Source organism: Quercus suber, unplaced genomic scaffold (genome assembly GCF_002906115.3).
Source record: "Quercus suber isolate HL8 unplaced genomic scaffold, Cork oak 2.0 scaffold_586, whole genome shotgun sequence".
NCBI classification, from domain to species: Eukaryota; Viridiplantae; Streptophyta; class Magnoliopsida; order Fagales; family Fagaceae; genus Quercus; species Quercus suber.
In genome coordinates, this window is record NW_027070031.1 from 210,440 (window position 1) to 232,239 (window position 21,800).

The 21,800-nt window shown below is 39.0% G+C and overlaps 2 protein-coding genes across 2 annotated transcripts; both read right to left on the bottom strand.

The window, feature by feature from the left end:
- Positions 1-315: 315 nt before the first annotated feature.
- LOC112027128 (F-box/kelch-repeat protein At3g23880) lies at positions 316-6,541 on the bottom strand. Its single transcript, XM_065764831.1, has 2 exons — positions 5,634-6,541; positions 316-811 (listed from the first exon to the last, which is right to left on the bottom strand). The coding sequence occupies exons 1-2, from the start codon at positions 6,539-6,541 to the stop codon at positions 316-318; spliced, it is 1,404 nt and encodes a 467-aa protein (XP_065620903.1).
- An 8,909-nt stretch (positions 6,542-15,450) lies between these two features.
- LOC112016915 (uncharacterized) lies at positions 15,451-16,809 on the bottom strand. Its single transcript, XM_024049373.2, has 2 exons — positions 16,060-16,809; positions 15,451-16,011 (listed from the first exon to the last, which is right to left on the bottom strand). The coding sequence occupies exons 1-2, from the start codon at positions 16,807-16,809 to the stop codon at positions 15,451-15,453; spliced, it is 1,311 nt and encodes a 436-aa protein (XP_023905141.2).
- Between the last annotated feature and the right edge of the window lie 4,991 nt (positions 16,810-21,800).

Here is a 21,800-nt window from a genome sequence, read left to right on the forward strand (position 1 = left end):
TTCTCATGATTAATTCAAGTATCAATACATACTCAATTAAGGTAATCACTCTGCAGTACATGTAATAAATGCTATTTACTCAACTATCTCATCAATAAAACTGATCGCCATCTATTTTAAATGTAAAACCACTCAATTAAGGCAATCACTGAGAAATAAGAATTTAAAGAAAAGTGCCATGTATATTCTAATTTTTTTTATAAGTAATAAAATTTTATGAAAAGAGACTACTTCTTGCACAAATGGCATAAAGTGGCCTAAGGAATTACAAACTAAAACAAAAAGAAAACGACTCAATAAACATTGAAACATAGTCTATAAGTGATAGTCCTCAGGCTTGAGAGCAATGAAAACAGGTACCATCAACGCTAAAAACATAAATGTAAGGGCCATAATAAATTCCTCCTTGCCTGTTGTTGTTCCTACATTTTCTTCTCTACGTAAATGCACGGTTGGTTTGTCGAGCAAAACTATACTCTCAAGATAAGAATCAACAAAAGTATGACAATTTCTAACAATCCTAAGATCTTTAATCTCTTGTAGAGACCCATTTACAAAAGCCTGTGGGTCGCAAAAACTTACAGCTCCGGTGGGAGGCAAAGAAGTAAGCGTTTTTAGTTCAACCGTGGCAAGTGAGTAAACCTCAACGTCAGGTGGAGACTCGTAGTCCCACTCATCTTTATCCAGAAAAGTCAGAAACCTCACCACCTTATAGTCATTGGTTTTGGAATCAAATCCAAACCCAACAGATGCATCGTGCCCACCATGTGTGTGGAAGGTCATATTGGGTTGAGGAAGTTCCACAAACTTTCTACACAAGGGTTCCAGAGAATGAATTTATAATAGTCTATATAAAAATCATCAGCAAGGCAGATGAGACCGTTGCAAGTACCCACCTCACGGTATATTTCGCAAGGGCTTAGATCATGGAAAGGGAAGCCAAACCTAGTGTGTTCATAGAAATTTTCGTTGTCGTCCCAATGCAATGCGTAGTATTCTTTTTCATGTTGGTCAGTTGCTTGTCTGAAGAGGAGGAGGGGATGGTTGTTGTTGTTAGAGGATTGGTGGAGATGCATGGAAATGAAGGTAGGGTTTTGGATAGGGGATTTCCATGTTTTGCAGACTGAGGTGCAAGTTACGATGGATTTGACTGGTAGACGTATGAGAACATGGGTTGGGATTTCAAGAGGTAGAGAGTCCCACATCAAGAATCTGTATCTTCCTAAGAAATAGTGTAACATTTGCACGATACCTCTCTTTGTATCTTCCTAAGAAACAGCGTCCATTTGATTTACGCCATCTTTGTTTGTTTGTTTCTCTACTTTGTTTTTTGAAGAGATTTTTCTTCCCTTTGTTTGCTTATCTTAATGATACATTTTTCTGTGATTATTGTTTCTCCATAAGATTTTTTAATGTTCCAAACCATAAACTCAGATTGAATGTAGGTCTGCCAATAATGTAGTTATGTTTCCCAATTCGCCTTGAACTAATGTAAATGAGTCTGCCGTTTTTGTTATCTTTGGTCCCAAAGTGGTTGATTTGAAAGTGTATGAGTTGGATGAAGAGTGGGGTTGATAGGATTTGGAAAAAAAACTTGGGCGATTGAGCTTTTGTTTTGGGTAATGATTTTTGTTTACCGATTTCGGCTGAAGAGTTTACTGGGTATAAAAGGAATTGCTTTTTCTTCAATGATCAAAATGGAACTCATGTTTTCTTTCTAATATCCATCCATCCTGGCTTCTCTCAAATTTGCTTTAGACCTATGCAAGATAGTACGCTTCCAAATTTTCTTAAAGTTAAAGTAAAGGAAGACATTATGAAATTGAGAAGTTGATTTTTAACAGCATAATGTGCTTGCAATTTACTTTTTTTGTTATACAGATCAAAAAGAGTGGTGGATTGGGTTCCAATAACTTTCTTTTTGGAGACCTGAATTTGAAGCAAAGAAATAGAAAGAGAATGTGTAATACATAGTTCAATTTAATTTTCAGTTTCTGTTTTCCATCCTACCTGTTCTGCTGTTTGTGAAGAGAGATTGAAATTGTAAAACTTTGAAATATGAAAGTGTAATGTTTTTTATACAGAGTTGATTATCTCTTAGATTTTAGTTAATATTCCACTCTATCTGCATAATTACTAGGGTTAAATACTTTAAACTTTTATTTTAATGGTAGATAATTGCAGATAGTGTATGCAGCAGCCAATGTGGCAGATTGCAGATACTTATTTTTTATTGAGAAAGTGATTTATATATAGATACTTTATTAGTCATTATGAAAATGAAATAATGGCTAAAAATTTGCTAAAAATTCTGCTACACTAATAAAATATGGACATCTAATTTTGGTTAAAGACCATTTTAAAATATGTCTGTCAATGATCATATGGAATTTTCAACTTAGTGCTATTTTCCCCATGTTTTTAACATGTGAAAGCAATCAGTTGGATAGTGTGGAATAGTAAATGTGGGTACTATTAGAGAGAATATGATATTTTTTGTGTTGAATGAATGGTCCAAACTCCATATTTTGGGCAAAAATCCAGGTTGAAGAAGGGACATAAATGTGGTATTAATTAGTAGTGTTTCATACGTAATAGTTATCTTTGAAGTTTGCAAAATGAACCAATTTGATTGCTATGCCAATCTAGACACTAATGTGTCATGAATTTGGCATATTAGCAACAAAATTTTGGAATTTATGATTAATTCTCTTAGCAACCAAACATTGCAACCTTTTCCTTATTTTATATTTATATTTTTAAATTATTGAAGGAATATCTTTTAAGGACCTTTCCCAACAAATAGATTGAGCGTATCTTCCGTAAAATCGATTGCTTTGTGGACATTTGCAAGATTTCGATAGTTTAGGACTTATTAATTTATTAATAGTTGATAAAGAGGGTATAAAAAAACCTAGAACCAATTAGTTAGAACTTACGAGATTTCAATTAACAGTTTTTCTAGATTATGTGTTGATGCTAAGTTATGTTTGTCTTTTAGAAGAACACTTACACATTAACATCATTTTCTGAACAACTAACCATCTATTCCTTTTCCTATTTTAAGTTGATTGTTTTCTAATTCATAAAATGATCCCGCGCATTGCGCGGGTTAAACACTAGTTTATATAAAAAAGAAAGCCAACCTCACTCAAAAATCACAAATTTAAGTCCAGATTGTGACCATTGCAGCAGATTTGGAGTTCCCTGTGCTATGCTTAAAAAGTTGGAAGATATTTTATGTAAGAAAATTCCTCCCATAAATATGGGATTCAAAATCCTTGAGTAAAACAAGAGACAGCCACAGAAACATACCCCACCATTATCAAATTTGGTCAATTAGAAATTAGCTTAAATGAATTTTAAGAATTTAATTCCTTTTGATACCAATTAGTGAAGGAGTTCCCTGATCTCAGTACTATAATTAAAAGATGAACTCTATTTAACCTATATTTCTAGTTTGAAAGAATTCTCCACATTGTTTTGTATTGAAGAGTTGAAACTTGAAGCATACCCTACTATAATTCCATTACTTAACCAAACTAGGAGTCCTGGATATTAATTTCAGAAACCAACCAAAATACAAAAATAAAGCCAAATCACAAACACACCAACCATAAAAGAAAAAAAAACCAATCTCTTTTTCTAATAATATTAAATCAAGAAATTAAACTGTTAAGGACTGCCTCTTCAACAACCAGAAAACTGAATTATTCCATGTAAGAAAGGGAAAACAATGGAAGGTGATAGATGGCTCATTAAGGGACCAATATTTCAATTTTATGGTCCTTGAGGGCTTGTGAACATAGTGATTTGGAAACTTGGAAACTCAGGGAGGTCTAGAAGTAGATAACCATGGAATGCAATTAGACAAAGATTGCTTGTGGGGGATGGGTATGAGATCTTATATGGAATGCAAAGTCTGTTACCAAGTAATATGGATATGGAACTAGTTTGGTTTAGGGGAAAAAAAATTCAAAGGTAAGAGTTTAGTAAAAAAAAAAAAAAGCTATTAGAATGGCTTGAACAACTGTAATAATAGATGGATTAATAAAAATGGTTACAAGAACAGTGGCATAAACACGATTACAGAACCAATCCCCCACCACCCCCCCCCCCCAAAAAAAAAAAACAAAAACCCACACATTAGTATTAAAATGAAAAAGAATCATTGACCTGAAAGCACTAATGGAAGAAGAGAGAGTGGTTGGCAACCATAAACGACTAACTTTTGAGAAGAAGAAGAAGAAACGACAGATAAGCTTTTTAAGGGAAGGTAGAACCAGAGTCCTATGCGGTTCAACAGGATGTGATCTTAATGCTGAAGACTTCCTTGTTTATATATACTATAGCTAGGAAAGTGAACACGTGAAAGGATACACGGTGTGTTGCATGCACCAAGATATGTTTCACATAATAACTGATATGTACAGATATGATGAACATCTTGAGTTTTTTCACATAACAAGTAACTCCGTAAAAAATTCCCTTGTAGTGAAACTTGAATTACAAAAATGTGCATCCATGTACATAGAGCTTCCCCATTTTCTTCATGATTAATTCAAGTATCAATATATACCTATTGATGGCTTCACTAATATTGGGTTAAAATTCTTTTTCAAATTATGCGAAGGAGCTTAAGATAACAAAAATAGTTTAAGACGAGGATCATAAACAAGTCATTTTCAATTCTTAAACATCCAAAGCAAGCAATAGCCACCGTTTAGCTGGTTTGTCAATGAACATTGATCTTTTGAATGTTTTCAATAAGATGTGGGAATGGAAGATTTAAAAAGGTGTATGAAATATCTTTAGCATAAATAGATCACTATTGACAAATTAAGATTTAAAAAAAAAAAAAAAATTAAAAAGAAAAAAAAAATCCATGAAGAACATTTAGTAAAAGTGTAAGAATATGAAGTTAAAAAGAGGTCATCATAACATTATCAAGAAAGAAAAGTTGAGTACATCTATCTATAAAATCTAATTTATAAGTGGCAGGAAACATGAAATTCACACAATCCATTTATCTTTAAGCACTTGACAATTAAGCATGCAAAAGTTAATAACCAACATGAACCAGTTTGTTTTTTTGTTTAGTTTTTTGTTTTACAAGTAATATGAAATAGATAACTGATAAGTTATCTATTTTAAATATAAAGCCACTCAATTCAGGTAATCAATCATAAATAAGAATTTGAAGAACAGTGTCATATATATTCACATCCAAATCATAATCAATGCCAAGTATACATGAATAACAAAATGGAAAATCATAAAAATAAGGATTAAAATAGAATGTTACCTTGCCTATTGTTGTTCCTCTTTAATTTTTCTCAGTAACTGCACAGTTGGGATTTTTTGTCATTCAAAACTAGACTCTCGACATAATAATCAACATAAGTATGATAATATCCAGCATTCCCAAGATCTTTAATCTCTTGGGTCTCAAGGTCTCGCGAGATGAATTTTGTGTCATTCATTTTCAATATAACCTCACCACTCTTCCTAAAACCTTTTGCACTTGGTCTGTAATATCTGGGACCTTGATCAGCCAAAATTACAATTTTGGTCCACGAGGACGCATTCCCATACTCCTTCATCAACCATATATTGAGATAGTTCATAGAAACCTCTTGATACAAGCAAGGGAATTCCCATATGCTGAAATAGTTGAGGGCAAGTTACGTTCATTTTCGGCAAATTTTGGCATTGCCATCTCACTGAAAATCTCATCCTCCAAATCGAGTACCATAACAAACTTGATAAGCATATTGTCTTTAGTTCTTCTGGAAGCAACCCAATGCAGAGCCCCATTGACAGAAGCATGTGGGTTACCATAGCATTCAGTACCTGTGGGAGGCAAGGCTGTAGTAGTAAGCGTTTTCCATTCAGCAGTGGCAAGTGAGTAAACCTCAACCTCAAGCTTGGCTGGAGAAGCGCTTTTTCTATCTCGAAAACTCAGAATCCTCGCCACCTTATAGTCACTGGTCTTGGAATCAATTCCAAACCCAACAGAAACACTGTATCTGAATGGTGGGATATTGGGTAGAGGTAGAGGTTTTTTCAATTGGACGAACTTTCTGATGCAAGGGTTCCAGATGATGAAAGTGTCACAACATATATAATTGGCAAGGCAGATGAGGCCGTCACAAGTACCCACCACACGGAATCTTTCCTGACCATGGAGAAGAGGGAAGTAAAACTTGGTGTATTCATTGAAATCTTTGTTGTCGTCCCAATGAAGTGCGTAGTGCTCTTTTCCTTGCTCGTGGGGGATTCTATATACTTGCCAGGCGGTCTTAGAGTAGAGGCTGAAAAGGAGGTATTTGGTGGCGGAATGGCGGAGATGGTCGGAAATGAAAGATGGGTTTTGGATTAGAGATTTCCATGTTTTGCAAACAGAGGTGCAAGTTATGATGGATTTGATGGGTAGTCGTATGATAATATCGAGTAGGATTTCTGGAGGAAGAGAGTGAGAGTCCCACATGATGGCTTCTTCAGTGAAAGATCTGGAGAGTTCAGGTAAATTGTCTGACATTATTATTTATTATTCGCTGCTCCCTTCAACTTCCACAAAGAACCCAGATCGCAACACCACTTAAAGCACCAGATCTGACTGCAAAATCACCACCACCGCCGTCGCCCACCAGAAACTTTGCCTATTTGGTGGTGATTGTTACATGACGAAGAGGGACAGACAGACTCGGAAGAAGAAAGAAAGGGGAGAGAGAGGGGCTGTGAGAAATTGAATTTAAAAAAAAAAAATTCTCTCTTTATGTAGCGACTAGCGTCGAACAGTAGCTGAAATGTAAAAAATTGGTGAGTATTTATTTTCAAATTCAAAGTAGTTGATATCGGATAAGCCCGACCACTGGTGTCTCACAGAACTTATCTTAATGAATTGTCTGGACTAAGTGGCACAGCACTACGAAGTCAAGCTATTCATTTAATTGTGGTTCTATGAAGTCGGTTACGGCTAAATAAGAAATTTGGAGTTCGATCACTGCTTATACTATAAATTAATTGGTGTTTTAATTTAATGATTAAAAATTATTTATCAGGAGAGGACGCACCATAGATTGAAACTCTCTAAGAAAAAATAAGCTATTAATTTAATTTGTTTTCATTTATCCCTCTTCTCGAGGCCTAATTTATATTTATATAGCCCATTGGCACTAAATTGTGAGCACTAGCAATAGAAGATGTAAAAAAAAAACACCTATTTTACATTTTCAAATACTACTTTATTTATTTTACCATCTCATTTTACAACTCACCTAATATCCCAATTTCTATTTTTAGATACAACTCTTTAAAATAATATAAATTAATACCAACAAATAATATAAAAATAATACAACTCTTCCATCTCTCTATCTTTTTTTCATTCTCCCTCTCTACCAAACCTACACACTACTTAAAATAATAATATTTAAGTTTACCACCCAACTACTATAAGTTGCAAATATGCAAACTTACTGTAGCAAGGAGATATATATTTTTACAACTACATACCCCAATGGAGTGAGTTTTTAGTGAATTTGGTTGTAAAATAGCAACTTGGAGTTTTACACCCCCAATGCTAGTGCTCTTAGCATTCACATCAAGAATGCTAAAAATGCTAAAAAACTTCTATGACCTGCACAGAGTAAATCAAGTCGTTCAGCACAAAATAATAACAAAGAAAATACAAAGACAAGCATAAGAAAGAATGAGAAAAAGAGGAAGAATGCCTGCTGATGAAGCGTGTGTTCGTCAGTCGAAGTGATCAAATGGAGGTACCCTTCTGCCTGTGTGAGAATGCTCTCCAAAGGTGGTCACCGGTGTGGTGCCTGCCACAGCGCCTCTGATGCTAAAGTCAGTTTATAGATAAAAGTGCAGTGTCTCAAGATAAAAAGAATTGCTATTGGTTTTTCGTACCTTATGCCTTGCGATGTGTGGTCTTTATATATATACTCTTAAAGCTCCTAGCCGTTTGAGTAGTTATGGAGGTCTAAATACTTTTTTTGGAGTAACGCTTGATGTTGTGTAATGGCCCTTAATGTGCTCCAACGGCTCGTACAGTTGGCTTTGTAACCATTTTGCATTGAATAGCGGATCTTGTCCTCGTCCGTGACGTGGGAGTCTTTGCTCGTCCGGATGGGTTCGTCATTATAATTAGCTTCGTCCATGTGAAGGGATTGCGTTAGTCCTGTCAGTTGCCCCCTGATTCTATGGTCGTCAAGGAATGACGACCATGGAATGTGGAAGGTTTTGCTGAAGGTGAGCGACTCTTGGGTTTTCGTTACGTATTGAATGCGCAGTGGCAGCGTTTTTCAGGTTGCAGCCTACGTGGCACACCTTGATTGGGGAGGTTAACGCACCATTTGTTGGGGCAATTGGTCTTCCCGCTGCTTTTTCAGTTTCCAAGGGCTTTGGTTTTTAAACCTCTTTCCTTCTCATTTTCCCTTTTCACTTTTCTCAAAAACACCCAATCATTTCTCTGAGTGCCTTCTTTGCCATCCACTTCTTCTGCAACTTTTCTTCCAACCGGTGTGCAGTGCGGCAGTTTTGTTTGAGGTGTGTTTTTCTTTTCACTTCTTTTCATTTTGCCTATAGTACCTTGTAGTATTGGTCTTCTGCAACTTTTCATTTTGTTTGAGGTCAGATTAACTTACCCCTCGTTTTCATTTCTTTTTGCTCGAATAGGGGGGTTGTTAGGAAATTTTCCACATCTTGAAAATTTCGTTTACAAGGGTAATAGTTTGGCTGCTATATTGGCTGGCTGATTTACTGCCTCTGCTGTGTCAATCAGTTGTTTGGTTCGATAATTTGAAGAAGGGGGGTAGGACGATGTCAGAGATTAGGTCCAGTGAGCTCGAGATTGGGTTATCGTCTAGCGGTAACCCAGTGGAGGAGGATACGACCCTTTCTAATCCTCGAGAAGTTAGGGCTTTTTATTCTCTCAAGGAGGAGTGTGGGCTGGACGCTGATACGCTGGGTAGATTTAGGGATAGATTCCAGTTCCCAGATAGGGTTAGGGTTCATTTTCCTGATGAGGGAGATCGGGCCTGTCACTTCTTTCCCGGTGAGGTTTGCTTCTACGAGTCTGCCTTCGTCTATGGATTGAGGCTCTCGGTTCATCATTTCCTTATGGAGCTTTTGGACCGTTTCGGTATCGCTCCTGGGCAGCTTATGCCGAATTCGTGGAGGATTCTGGTGAGTTGTATGGGGATTTGGTTGGTTGCCAATGACGGGGACATGCTCAGGGTTGACGAGCTTGTTTATCTTTACCATCTAAAAGCGTCCAAGGAGCATGGGTACTACGAATTGGTGCCCTGGGAAAGAAGGACTAGGATCGTCAAGGGTTTACCATCCTCTTTCAGGTACTGGAAGTCCAGGTTCTTCTTTGTGTCTGGGGACAATTTTGAGACACCCTCTGGCGAGTTCTGGGGTGATCTCCCAAGGTTACGTCGTCGGTGGGAAACCTCGACTTTAGGTGCGTCAACATTTCCTCTTCATCTCTTGAATTCTGTTGTGCTTACAATTATGGCTGCTATTTTTTTTTTTAGTTAAGAGATGACCGAAGCTTAAGAGCAGGTACAGAGAGCGGGTGCAGAAGGCTATTGAGTACGTGCAAACCATTGAGAGTTGGGACAATCTTGTTGATCCCAGGACTCTTGCATTTTACTGCCTCCGGCTAGAACCCTCTGCCTTCGTCTTGTGAAACCTCGAAATAGAAGGAAAAAAGAGTAAGTGCCAGCTTCGTCAGTAAGGGCCTCCTTTTCTCTCCCCTTTCTTTCTTGTGTTTTTATTCGGGACTAATGTTTTTCTTTCGATAGAAATGACGTCTAAGTTTAATAAAGATATGTATGCGAAGATGAGGGCAAAGAAGGACGAGCCCTTGTCGAATATAGGGAGGAAGACCATGCGTGTGACCGGGAGGGGTCCTTTTGCCACCCCGCCAGCCTCTATCACTCCCCTTATCTCCGACACTGAGATGATGAGGACCTCTTCCCCATCTACTTCAGTGGAGGAGCTCCTGACGCTCGTCTCTAAGAGGCCAGGCCTGACGGAGAAGGAGAATGAGAAAGGGGATTCTCGTCATGCTACAATTTGGGGGGACGAGAGGCTGGTAGTTGAAAGGGCCCACAGTATCGTGACGGCTGATGATTTGAGGGCTTTTTCGGGGGTTCCATTTAATACCGTTGCTGGTGGTCATGTCCACAAGCTTGTTCAGGTAAAGTGTTTTTACTTATCTTGTGAGCAGGCTCCCTTTTTTTTTTTTTTTTTTTTTTTTGACGACTTGGTACTTCTTCTTAGGACAGGTAAAGTGTTTTTACTTATCTTGTGAGCAGGCTCCCTTTTTTTTTTTTTTTTTTTTTTTTGACGACTTGGTACTTCTTCTTAGGCGCTGGGAGAAAGCTTGCATATTGCTTCTGAGTATCTTACTCAAGAGGCTAGGCTAGCATCTCTTACATCAAGGGTGCAAGCCCTAGAGTGTGAAAATTCAAAGTTGAAGAAGAACCTCATCGACTCAATGGACGAAGCTACTACTCTGAAGGAGAGGGTTAAGGCCGTGGGTGACGATCTTAGAGTTGAGCGCCAGCTGAATTTGGAGAAGGATGAGCAGCTTCAGAGTGCCAGGGAATCGCTGAAGACGATCGCGGCTAGGTCTGTCAAGGCCTTTCAAACTACTGACGAGTACAATACTGTGCTCTTCAGCTGGTACTTCAAAGGCTTTGAGTTTCTTCGAAGATACATAGTTAGGCATCCAACTGGCGTTGACATGGAAAGCCTAGACTTGGAAGAGGTGGATAAAGAGATGGCTGCCAATGAAGTTGCTCAGTCTGTGATTCTTGCTGGCGACGCTCCAGAGAATGCTCCTGTTGACGATGCCCCTGCTGGTGATGCCCCTCCAGCATCTGAAGCCTGAACCTGTTACTTATGTTTTTTTAAAAAGAAATATTTCTCTCTTCTTCTTTTGTCTGTTGGTCATTGCCCGTTGTGGCCTTTTTGTAAATCTTACTTTGAAACATTTTTTCTTTTATCTACTTTGGGAACAAGGTTTTGACCTAGTGTTTATGGGTTTGTAAAAACAATGGTAATTTACTTGTTTGCTCTTGGTTTTAATTTACTTCTTGCACTTACCTGTGTTTGTAATTTGCATGCTTTCACTTGCCTATGTGATGTGCTTGGTGAAGCTCTTATGTCTCTTTCTTTCCACTGTCATTTTTCGTTTCTGTGAGGTGTGTACTTTATGGAATAATGTACGTCAGTAGCTTATGTCCGTCATCGCGGAATCTTACTTCGTAGCTATTTTTGGCCTTTTATGACTTATGCCTTTTTCCAAGGATCTTGTCATCGTTCGTAGCTTACATCCGTCAGAGCGGAATCTTGCTACTTAGCCATTTTTGAATTTTTATGACTTACACCTTTTTTTCAAGGATTTTTTCATTATCAGTAGCTTATATCCGTCAGAGCGAAATCTTGCTACTTAGCCATTTTTGACTTTTTATGACTTACACCTTTTTTTCAAGGATTTTGTCATCGTCAGTAGCTTACATCCGTCAGAGCGGAATCTTGCTACTTAGCCATTTTTTACTTTTTATGACTTACACCTTTTTTTTTCAAGGATTTTGTCATCGTCAGTAGCTTACATCCGTCAAAGCGGAATCTTGCTACTTAGCCATTTTGACTTTTTATGACTTACACCTTTTTTCAAGGATCTTGTCATCGTCAGTAGCTTACATCCGTCAGAGCGGAATCTTGCTACTTAGCCATTTTTGACTTTTATGACTAACAACCAGATACACCTGCTTGCAGAGAGACATTAGCTGAATAACTTATTATTAGTTCCAATAATGAATAATGAATACATTAAACAATTGCGTTTATTGATGGTATTTCTTCAAGTGTTCAATGTTCTACGGCCTAGGGAGTCTTTGTCCGTCTAGGGTCTCCAGGTGATAGTTGCCCTTCCTGGAGTAATGGATGACCCGGTAGGGCCCTTCCCATGTGGGACCGAGTTTTCCTTGAGTAGGATCCTTGGTAGCTGGGGTCACTTTGCGTAGGACGAGGTCACCAATGTGAAGTTGTCTGAGCTTTACTCTCTTGTTGTAGTAATCAGTCATCTTCTGTTGATATTCCACCATTCTGCTACAGGCTTTATCTCTTACTTCGTCTAGGAAGTCCAGGTTGAGTCGCAAATGATCGTCATTGACTTCTTCATTGAATACTTCTCGTCTGATGCTGGTTATTCCTACTTCGACCGGAATCACAGCTTCGATGCCGTAGATGAGTCTGAAGGGGGTCTCTCCTGTTGGCGTTCTTGCTGTTGTTCTGTAAGCCCATAAGACATTGGGCAGTTCTTCTGGGCAGGATCCCTTTGCATCGTCCAGCTTTGTCTTGATAATTTTGAGCAATGTTCGATTCGTCACCTCTGTCTGCCCGTTCGCTTGTGGATGACCTGGGGACGAGAACTGATTCTTGATACCTAGGCTTGAGCAGAATTCCCTAAAGCCTTGGCTGTCGAATTGTCGTCCATTGTTTGATATGATTGTCTTTGGGATCCTAAACCTGCAAATGATGTTCTTCCACACAAAGTTTTGGATTCTAGCTTCGGTTATGGTTGCCAGCGCCTCTGCTTCGACCCATTTAGTAAAGTAATCAATAGCAACTAGTAAGAATTTTACCTGACCTTTGCCTTGGGGAAGTGGGTCGACGATGTCGATTCCCCATTGTGCAAACGGCCATGGGGACGCAATCGTCGTTAGTTTTTCTGCTGGAAGCCGCTGGATATTTTCGAACTGTTAGCACTTGTCACACCTTTTGACGAATTCTGCCGCGTCTACCTGCATGGTCGGCCAGAAATAGCCTGTCCGAATTATCTTGTTTGCTAGGGCTCTGGGACCAGCATGATCCCTACAAACACCTTCGTGGACTTCTTCCAAGATGTACCTTGCTTCTTCCTCGTCAACACATTTCAAGTAAGGCATGGAGAAGCCTCTTTTGTATAAGGCGTCGTTGAGGATCACGAACCTGGCTGTTCTTTTTTTGATCTTCCTGGCTTCTTCTGTATTCTGCGGGAGGTGCCCTTCCTGAAGGAAGGACACAATGGGTGTCATCCAGCTGTTTGTTCTCTGGATTGCGAACGCTGGAAACTCTTCAATGCTGGGGTTCTTCTGGACTTCCATCATCAGGCCTTTTTCTAAGGCCCTTCCATCTGATGAGGCTATCCTTGAAACTTCGTCTGCTATCACATTCTGGCTTCTGGGAATCTGCACAAACTCTACCTCTTCAAACTCTTGAGCCAGATGCTTTGTCAGTCTGAGGTACCTCTGCATTCTTTCTTCTTTTGCTTCATATTCTCCCTTGACTTGCCCAATTACGAGTTTTGAATCACTTTGGATCAAGAGATTCTTAACTCCAAGCTCTCTTTCGAGCCGTAATCTCGTCAAAATCCCTTCATATTCGGCCTCGTTATTGGTCGCTGGGAACTTCAGCTGAAGTCCATATTTTAACTTTTCTCCATCGGGGGTGATTATGACTATCCCTACTCCCCATCTCTTATGGACTGACGAGCCATCTGTTTGTATCGTCCATTGCTTGTGTTTGACGGCGAAGTCATCCTCGTCCGGGAGGGTGAATTTTGGGATGAAGTCTGCTAAAGCTTGTACTTTTATGGCCGTCCTGGGGTGGTACTCAATATCAAATTGATTGAGTTTAATTGCCCACTGGACCATTCTTCCTGCTGCTTCAGGCTTGCTCATGGACTTCTTGAAAGGTTGGTCCGTCATTACTAGGATGGGGTGCGCCTGGAAGTACTGCCTGAGTTTGCGTGAGGCTACTATCAATGCGAATGTGATCTTTTCGATCTTAGGATACTTGGACTCAGCTCCTTGGAAGGCTTGGCTGACATAATAGACTGGAAGTTGCTTTCTGTCTTCTTCTCGGATTAACGCTCCACTGACGGCCATGGCTGACATTGCTAGGTACAAATATAGGCTCTCACCTTTCGTTGACAGGCTTAAAAGGAGTGGGTTACTCAAGTATTGTTTGAGCTCCTGGAAATTTGCCTCACATTCGTCGGTCCAAGCGAAAGCTTGTTTTAAGGTTTTGAAAAAGGGGAGGCACTTATCCGTGGCCCTAGATACGAACTTATTGAGGGCGGCAATCCTTCCCGTGAGCTTTTGTACCTCTTTGACGATCTTGGGTGTTGTCATGTTGATTATGGCTTGTACCTTCTCCGGATTTGCTTTTATTCCTCTCTAGGACACAATGAATCCTAGGAATTTCCCCGAGGCAACGCCAAAAACACACTTACTTGGATTCAGCTTCATTTGGTATTGCTTGAGGGTAGTAAATGTCTCATTGAGGTTGTCCAGATGAGCAAGTTCTTCTTTACTCTTGACGAGCATATCATCTACGTACACCTCCATGTTCCTGCCTATCTGTTTCTTGAACATTTTGTTCACCAACCTCTGATAAGTAGCACCCGCATTTTTCAGTCCAAAGGGCATCACCCTATAGCAATAGAGTCCTTGACTGGTGATGAAAGCCGTTTTCTCTTGATCTTTGTCAGCCATTTTTATTTGGTTGTATCCTGAGAAAGCATCCATAAACGTTAGAAGTTTATTCCTTGCGGTGGAATCTACAAGCTGGTCTATTCTTGGAAGAGGGAAACTGTCTTTCGGGCAGGTCTTGTTCAGGTCTGTGAAGGCCACGCACATTCTCCACTTCCCATTTGACTTCTTTACTAAGACGACATTTGCAAGCCAGTCTGGATAGTATACTTCACGGATGAAGCCTGCAGCTAGGAGTTTGGTAACTTCGTCAGTGATTGCTCTGTCTCTTTCTGGTGCGAAGACTCTTCGCCTTTGCTTGACGGGTTTTTTCTCTGGGTCTACGTTTAACTTGTGTTGAATGACATCTGGAGATATGCCTGGCATATCCTCGTGACTCCAGGCAAATATGTCCAGATTCTCTTTGAGAAGCTGGACGAGCTTCTTTTTCATCTTAGGACTTAGAGTAGTCCTATTTTGATCGTCTTATTTTCTTTCTCTCCGGCCAATTCTACCGTTTCTAGGGTTTCCATCTTTTCTTCTTCCTTCTCTTTGATTGTCCATGTATGATTCTCCTTTATGGCCTGGACGGCCTGGTAGCACTCTCGGGCTAAAATTTGGTCCCCCCTAACTTCTTCGACACCGTTTTCCATCGAGAATTTTACCTTCAGGCAGTAAATTGATGTGGACGCCTTCCACCTGTTGAGTGATGGCTTTCCTATGATTACATTGTAGGAGGAGGGGCAATCTACCACCAAAAAATCCAGTTGACATGTCAATTGCTTTGGGTAGGCCCCCACAGTTACTGTCAAAGTTACCACGCCCTTGGGATATACCCTGTCACCACTGAAACTGATGAGTGGGGAATCAAATGGACGCAGCTTTTTTGGATCAAGCTCAACTGCTAGAATGCAGAGAAGTAGATGATATTAGCAGAGCTACCGTTGTCCACGAGGATCCTTTTGGTGTTGAATTTTTCTATAGTGAGCATTATGACCAAGGGGTCGTTGTGAGGTTGCTTCACTCCCCTGGCATCTCCTTCATTGAATGTCATGTCATGTTCAGTTCGTTTATGTTTCAACGGGGGTGTCATGTAGACACTGTTCACCTGTCGTTGATATGTTTTCTTCAGGGACTTGAATGATCCTCCGGTGACGAGTCCTCCTGTGATCGTCTGAATTTCCCCGACCACATTCTGCAGAGGCTGAGATTGATGGTTGTCGCCTCTGGACGAGGGTTCTTGTTGGCTCTTATTCTCGTCTCGAAATTTAACGTACTCTCCCTTCTTCACAAACTTCTGTAACTTCCCTTTCCGTATCAATTCCTCTATTTGTTCTTTTAGGTCCCGATAGTCTTCCGTGTAATGACCATGATCTTTGTGGAATCGGCAATACTTGTTCTTGTCGCGGACGTTAGGGGACGAATGCAATGGCCTCGGCCATATAAGGTAGTGTTCATCCTTAATCTACGTTAAGATTTTGTCAACAGGCATAACAAGAGGGGTAAATTTTACCGTTCTTGGGGCTTTATCGTCTCTTCTTTTGCTCCCTTCACTGATCCGACGATCTTGACGATCCCTCTTCTGTCCCTTGCGCTCATCATCCTTCCTCCTTTTGTCTCCTGTTCTTTCTGTGTCCCCTATGGCTGCTAAGGCGTGTTCTGGATTCATGTACTTTTGTGCCTTTAGGAGCATCTCGACCATCGTCTTTGGGGGCTTCTTTGCCAGTGATGTGATGAACTCCCTGGATCTGAGTCTCGCCTTGAAAGTTGTCAGCTGTACCTTGTCGTCAGCTTCGTCCACTTCCAACGTTTCCCTAGTGAAGCATTTCACATAAGACTTCAGGGTTTCCTTTTCTTCTTGTTTGATGGTGAGTAAATGGTTAGCTGGTCTCTTCGAGCATTGTCCTCTAATGAAGTGACGCAAGAAAGCATTACTCAACTGCTCGAAGTTGTCAATGGATGAGGTAGGCAGTTTGGTGAACCATTCCCTCGCAGCTCCTTTAAAGGTGGTAGGAAAGGAACGACACAATATCTCATTGTGGGGCTGCTGAAGCCCTAATGTCGTTTTGAAGGTGTTGAGGTGATCCTGAGGATCTTTGAGCCCGTCAAATGGCTCAAGTTGTGGCAGCTGAAATTTCGACGGTACTGGGCATCCTAAGACTCCCGTTGTGAAAGGCGAGTCTGTTGCCCTAACCAACCTGCCCACACTCTGGTCCGTCTTTTCTCTGATGGCGTTTCTCAATTCATCCATTTCCTTCCTCATTTCTTGAAGGAGATCTGAATTCTGTTTTGCTGGAGTAGTGGGCCTCGGGTGGTCACTCCTCCTATGGCTATTTCCCTCGTCCTCAGTGTTGTTTTTGGACCGATTCTCCTATTGTTGAAGTCACAGTCTCATTTCCTGATTTTGCCTAGTGAGCTCTTCAACGGTAGCTGCGAGGGTCTGGACTTGTTGAGCCAAGGTCGCAGAATCTTGATGGGACTCCATCTAAAGGTAGCAATTGATTGGAAACTACTTTTTTGAACTTGAACACGAAAATAGCGTCCCCACAGACGACGCCAAACTGATGAAGCGTGTGTTCGTCAGTCGAAGTGATCAAATGGAGGTACCTTTCTGCCTGCGTGAGAATGCTCTCCAAAGGTGGTCACCGGTGTGGTGCCTGCCATAGTGCCTCCGATGCCAAAGTCAGTTTACAGATAAAAGTGCAGTGTCTCAAGATAAAAAGAATTGCTATTGGTTTTTCGTACCTTATGCCTTGCGATATGTGGTCTTTATATATATACTTTTAAAGTTCCTAGCCGTTTGAGTAGTTATAGGTCTAAATACTTTTTTTGGAGTAACGCTTGATGTTGTGTAATGGCCTTTAATGTGCTCCAACAGCTCGTACAATTGGCTTTGTAACCGTCTTGCATAGAATAGCGGATCTTGTCCTCGTCTGTGACGTGGGAGTTTTTGCTCGTCTGGATGGGTTCGTCATATAATTAGCTTTGTCCATATAAAGCGATTGCGTCAGTCTTGTCACCTGCTACGGCTGAAGAAACAAAAAAATTAACTTAAGAAAAAAAAAACGGCTCTCAATTGCCTTTAACCTATAAAACATCACCTCCTTTTATAGAGGTGGCACTCGCAGGCAGCCCTAGTGATTCACAAGAGTGCGGCTAAAGAAAAGACACACTTGCTGAACAAGACAATTGCGGCACCGACTTGCTTAACAAGACTAAGGTGGGCTTGCACTCCAAAGGATGTCCCTTGTGTGTGACCAGGCTGTGTTCCAAAAAAAAAAAAAAAAAGGGCAACCAAAATATAACTTGGATGGCAAAGCTGTAATATACAACATTGGCATGACAGAAGCCCATATTTCACTTGGATGAAAGCCTTGTGTACCTGTAAAACCAAGTGCATTATTAAAGATTAAAAAATAAAAAAATAAAATAAAATGAAAGAATACTTCAAGCCTCGTCTTCTGTCAGAAAGACGCAAAGCCGAATCTTGAAGTGGGGGCATTTCATGTAGACATCAAAATTTTATGATGTATTTACGACCATCCGATTATTCATGATAAAATATTTGGGATCAAATTCATCTCCATTTAATGATGTGAACGATCAGCGAATGAAATTAAGCTGTGTGGCAACATCAAATAAGAAAGCCATATGGCAATGTCAGAAGAAAAAACCCATATGAGAAGTTCTTATTAAATGGGAGACTAAATTAAATCCATAATTAGCTTTTAATAAATGCTGAGAGAAAATTCCAAATTAAATACGATTGAGTTGCCTATAAATAGGGGCTTCTCATATGAGAAAGTGACAGACACTTAGAGAGAAAAACACTACTGACACTCTGCTAAAATAAAGAGTCACCTCTAAAGTTCACAAGAGTTCCATTGTTCATTAAGGCCTATTCCTACTTCTTCAAATCAAAGTGGGGATTCTCCTTTAATCTAGTTCGAGATCAAGCCAACGGCCCTCGCATCAAATCAAGCACGTTCAACTATTCATTCAACTTGGAGACATCAAAGCACGATTCAAGATCAAGCTTCATAGCCCCTTCAGATTGTAACGTTTCTTGGAGATCGAATCAGAGGAATTTATTGTACTCTTTTATTGTAAAGATTCATACAGATGATTGTACTCACATATATACAAATCAAATACAAATTGATTATTTGTTACACTATTTCATGATCGTGTGATTTATCTTTTACGAAAATTGTGTGTACACATTGATCTCTAATTCCACATTCTGGCCTCTCTATCAAGCAGAACATTTATCTTACCCTTCAGTTTTCGAACTAAAAAATTATCTCCACTCACCATTGCTATTCTTTCTACTTCTGCCAGTTGTTCTTTTTTTTTTTTTTTTTTTTTCCCCTAACTCTTTTCAGACATTCCCAAAACAATTGTTATTCCACTAGGTAAGGTCTTTTTCACACTTTGCCACTTTTTGTAAAATTATGTTATCAGAATTCCGTCCTTCCAAATGCCTCCATGCTGCTTCTACGATTTTCCTACATCTTGAATCAGACAACCACATCTCCTCAAACATGAATATTTTCTGCCTTACAAGAATCTCCTAACCAAACAGATTGAAAAACATGGGTAAATGGTCTGAAGTGTTGCAAGAAAGGTGGTGTACTTTGGCTCCTGGGAATTTTAGAAACCACCCATTATTCTTCAAGCCCTTATCCAATCTCTCCCAAATAGACACCCCATTATTGAAATTTTTGCTCCAAGTGTATTTAGAGCCAACGAACCCCATGTCCATAAAGCTACATTCATCGATTACCTCCCTAAATAACTGCATTTGATTGTGGCTTCGCAAGACACCCCCAATTTTTCATCTTGACCAATAATCTCATTGAAATCCCATGCTTCGGTTAAGTCTTCTTAGTTTCTCCCATGCCTCACCTCTTCTTGCTGTTTCTGGTTCACCATAGAAGCCAGTAAATCTCCATTCATCATCCCCACCACCATTGATTATCGCATCAATATAGTATCTATGGGAATCCACCACATCTAATCCGACAGAGTTTCTCCAAAATAAAACCAATCCACCACCTCTAGTTGTTCTTGGCACCACCCACTTGTTATTCGATTCAATTAGTCGGCAAAATTATATGACCAATAATTATCTTACAATGTAGACATCTAATGTTATGTTCATACACACACGGAAGCTTGGAAATAAAAAGGGAAGGAAATGAAAAGAAAACATGAGTTCTTCCCCATGACAATTTTGATATCCAATTTTTTATAAAATATTAAATGAAAAAAAGAAACATAAACAGAAACTTCTTCTTAAAAAAAAAAAAAAAATGCAATTGAACCCATTGAAATAATATGAATATTATTCAAAAAAAAAAAAAAAAATTGGGTGTAAATCAAAATTCATAAATAAATTTAAAATTTTCACATAATAAGTAATCCAACTCTTAATCAGATTATCAAAAAACTTCATCAAACTAAAATCACAAATTATGTAACTGAAACCCATTGAACTAATATGAAAGAGTAATTGAACTCCAATTCATGATCAGAGTTTCAAGAAATGTTCAACCAATTCACAAATAATTAAAACCCAATTTGTAAAATATTAAAAATCACTTTGCTCAATGGTAAAATCACATGAAAGCAAATGGATTAAAAAATTATAGTTCAAAATAAAGGTTGACAAAATAGATTTAAAGAAATTTGTCATATATACAACATTCATCTCAAAATTACGATGATATGGAATGATTGTAACCATCAGCAGGAAGGCCTATGATACAATCGTACAAACAGTCTACGTTAGACATGCATATATATATATATATATATATATCATATAGTAATATAGTAGCAAATTACTTCAATTCAAAGCAAATTGAAGTAGCTAGCTGATTAGGCTCTTAGAAAACACAGTCTTACCTACTTAAAAGTTAAAAGCCATTATTTACCGACTAAATTGTCTCACGTCACTAAAGAGAAAATGAGGCATCCATCAGGGAATTTTGTTGCCTTTGCAAAATTCCACCACAATGTTATTCAACAGAAGGAAGATGATGGTTGAATTGCCTCGCTGCGGAATTGATAATAGCTCTCTGATCTTGATGCATGTCGTTAGCTTTTTGTCTTCAGTCTCCCCGTCATGACACCCTACTACCATATTTCTCCCCATCTGTTCTTGCCAACAAAGCACCTTCTGTTCATAGCTAAAGTAGATTCAGAGAAACAATTTTCCTTGCAAATACAACTTTATTTCTAGTAATCCAGATTGACCACATGATGCAGCACATGAAGTAATAAATTCTAAAGGATCAATCTAGTTAGCATTTCTATTGCAAAATCACTCATACACTTAGTGTATTAGTTTTAAGCCCACTACTTAAGCTATACCAAAGAGCTTTAGCAAAATTACGCCTTAGAACAGATGGTCCTGAGATTTAGTATTAGAGGAGCGTAATGGATATAAAATTTCAATCAAAGCAATTCCCTTGCCCACTTCAGCCTTAACAGGAAGACCATCAGAGCAAATCTTCCATAGTAAGTCATAACCTTAAAAGGAAGTTTGAGGTTCCAAATTTTATGAAATTTCCATTTAATTTATTTGGCCTATTAACTTAACAGGTCTTCATTGGGACAGATCAGTTGACAATCTCCTTTAACTTCATAACAACCTGATCTGAAGCCAAAAACTTAAGGAGATGTATATTAAGAATCTGTACCATTTTCCCCCCATAAAGTTCCTAGCCTTCACCAACTCTGAATTCTATTTGGCTATAGTGCCATCAATAAGATCAGCAACTAATTAATATACGCCTCCAGATGACCCACAATTAACCTTATGCAAGATATATGATACATTAATATTGCATGATTTCCTCAAGAATGCTGCAAAATGTAAAAATAACAACCGCTATCATTCAAACAAATGAAATGAGTAGTTCTAGCAGATTTTTTTTGGTTGTAAATGTCATATCTAAATTGCTAAAGAAACATAAAAAAGAACCACATCTTTATTATAAGAGTGAAATACAAATCATGTGTTACAATGAACCCATTATGGGTATTTATAATAGGCTAAATCTTATACTAACCATACACTATCTATGGTTAATAGGCTTGTGGTACAAGTATAAGATTTGGCTAGGACACAAAGTAGGTAGAGCTTGAGCCTATACTATTGGGCTACTATATCTTTAACATATATCATTTGGAAAAGCTCCTCATTAAATACCTCTCCACTTCCAATCAATTTAATTCTAAATATAT

Bases quoted from the DNA above. Each gene is read 5' to 3' on its own strand.
- LOC112027128 (XM_065764831.1), bottom strand. From the start codon at position 6,541: ATGTCAGACAATTTACCTGAACTCTCCAGATCTTTCACTGAAGAAGCC. The intron at 812-5,633 runs GTTTCTATGAAC...ACCCTTGTGTAG, and splicing joins TCCCTTGCTTGTATCAAGAG to AAAGTTTGTGGAACTTCCTC.
- LOC112016915 (XM_024049373.2), bottom strand. From the start codon at position 16,809: ATGAGGAAGGAAATGGATGAATTGAGAAACGCCATCAGAGAAAAGACG. The intron at 16,012-16,059 runs GTAAAATTTACC...ATCTTAACGTAG, and splicing joins ACGATAAAGCCCCAAGAACG to ATTAAGGATGAACACTACCT.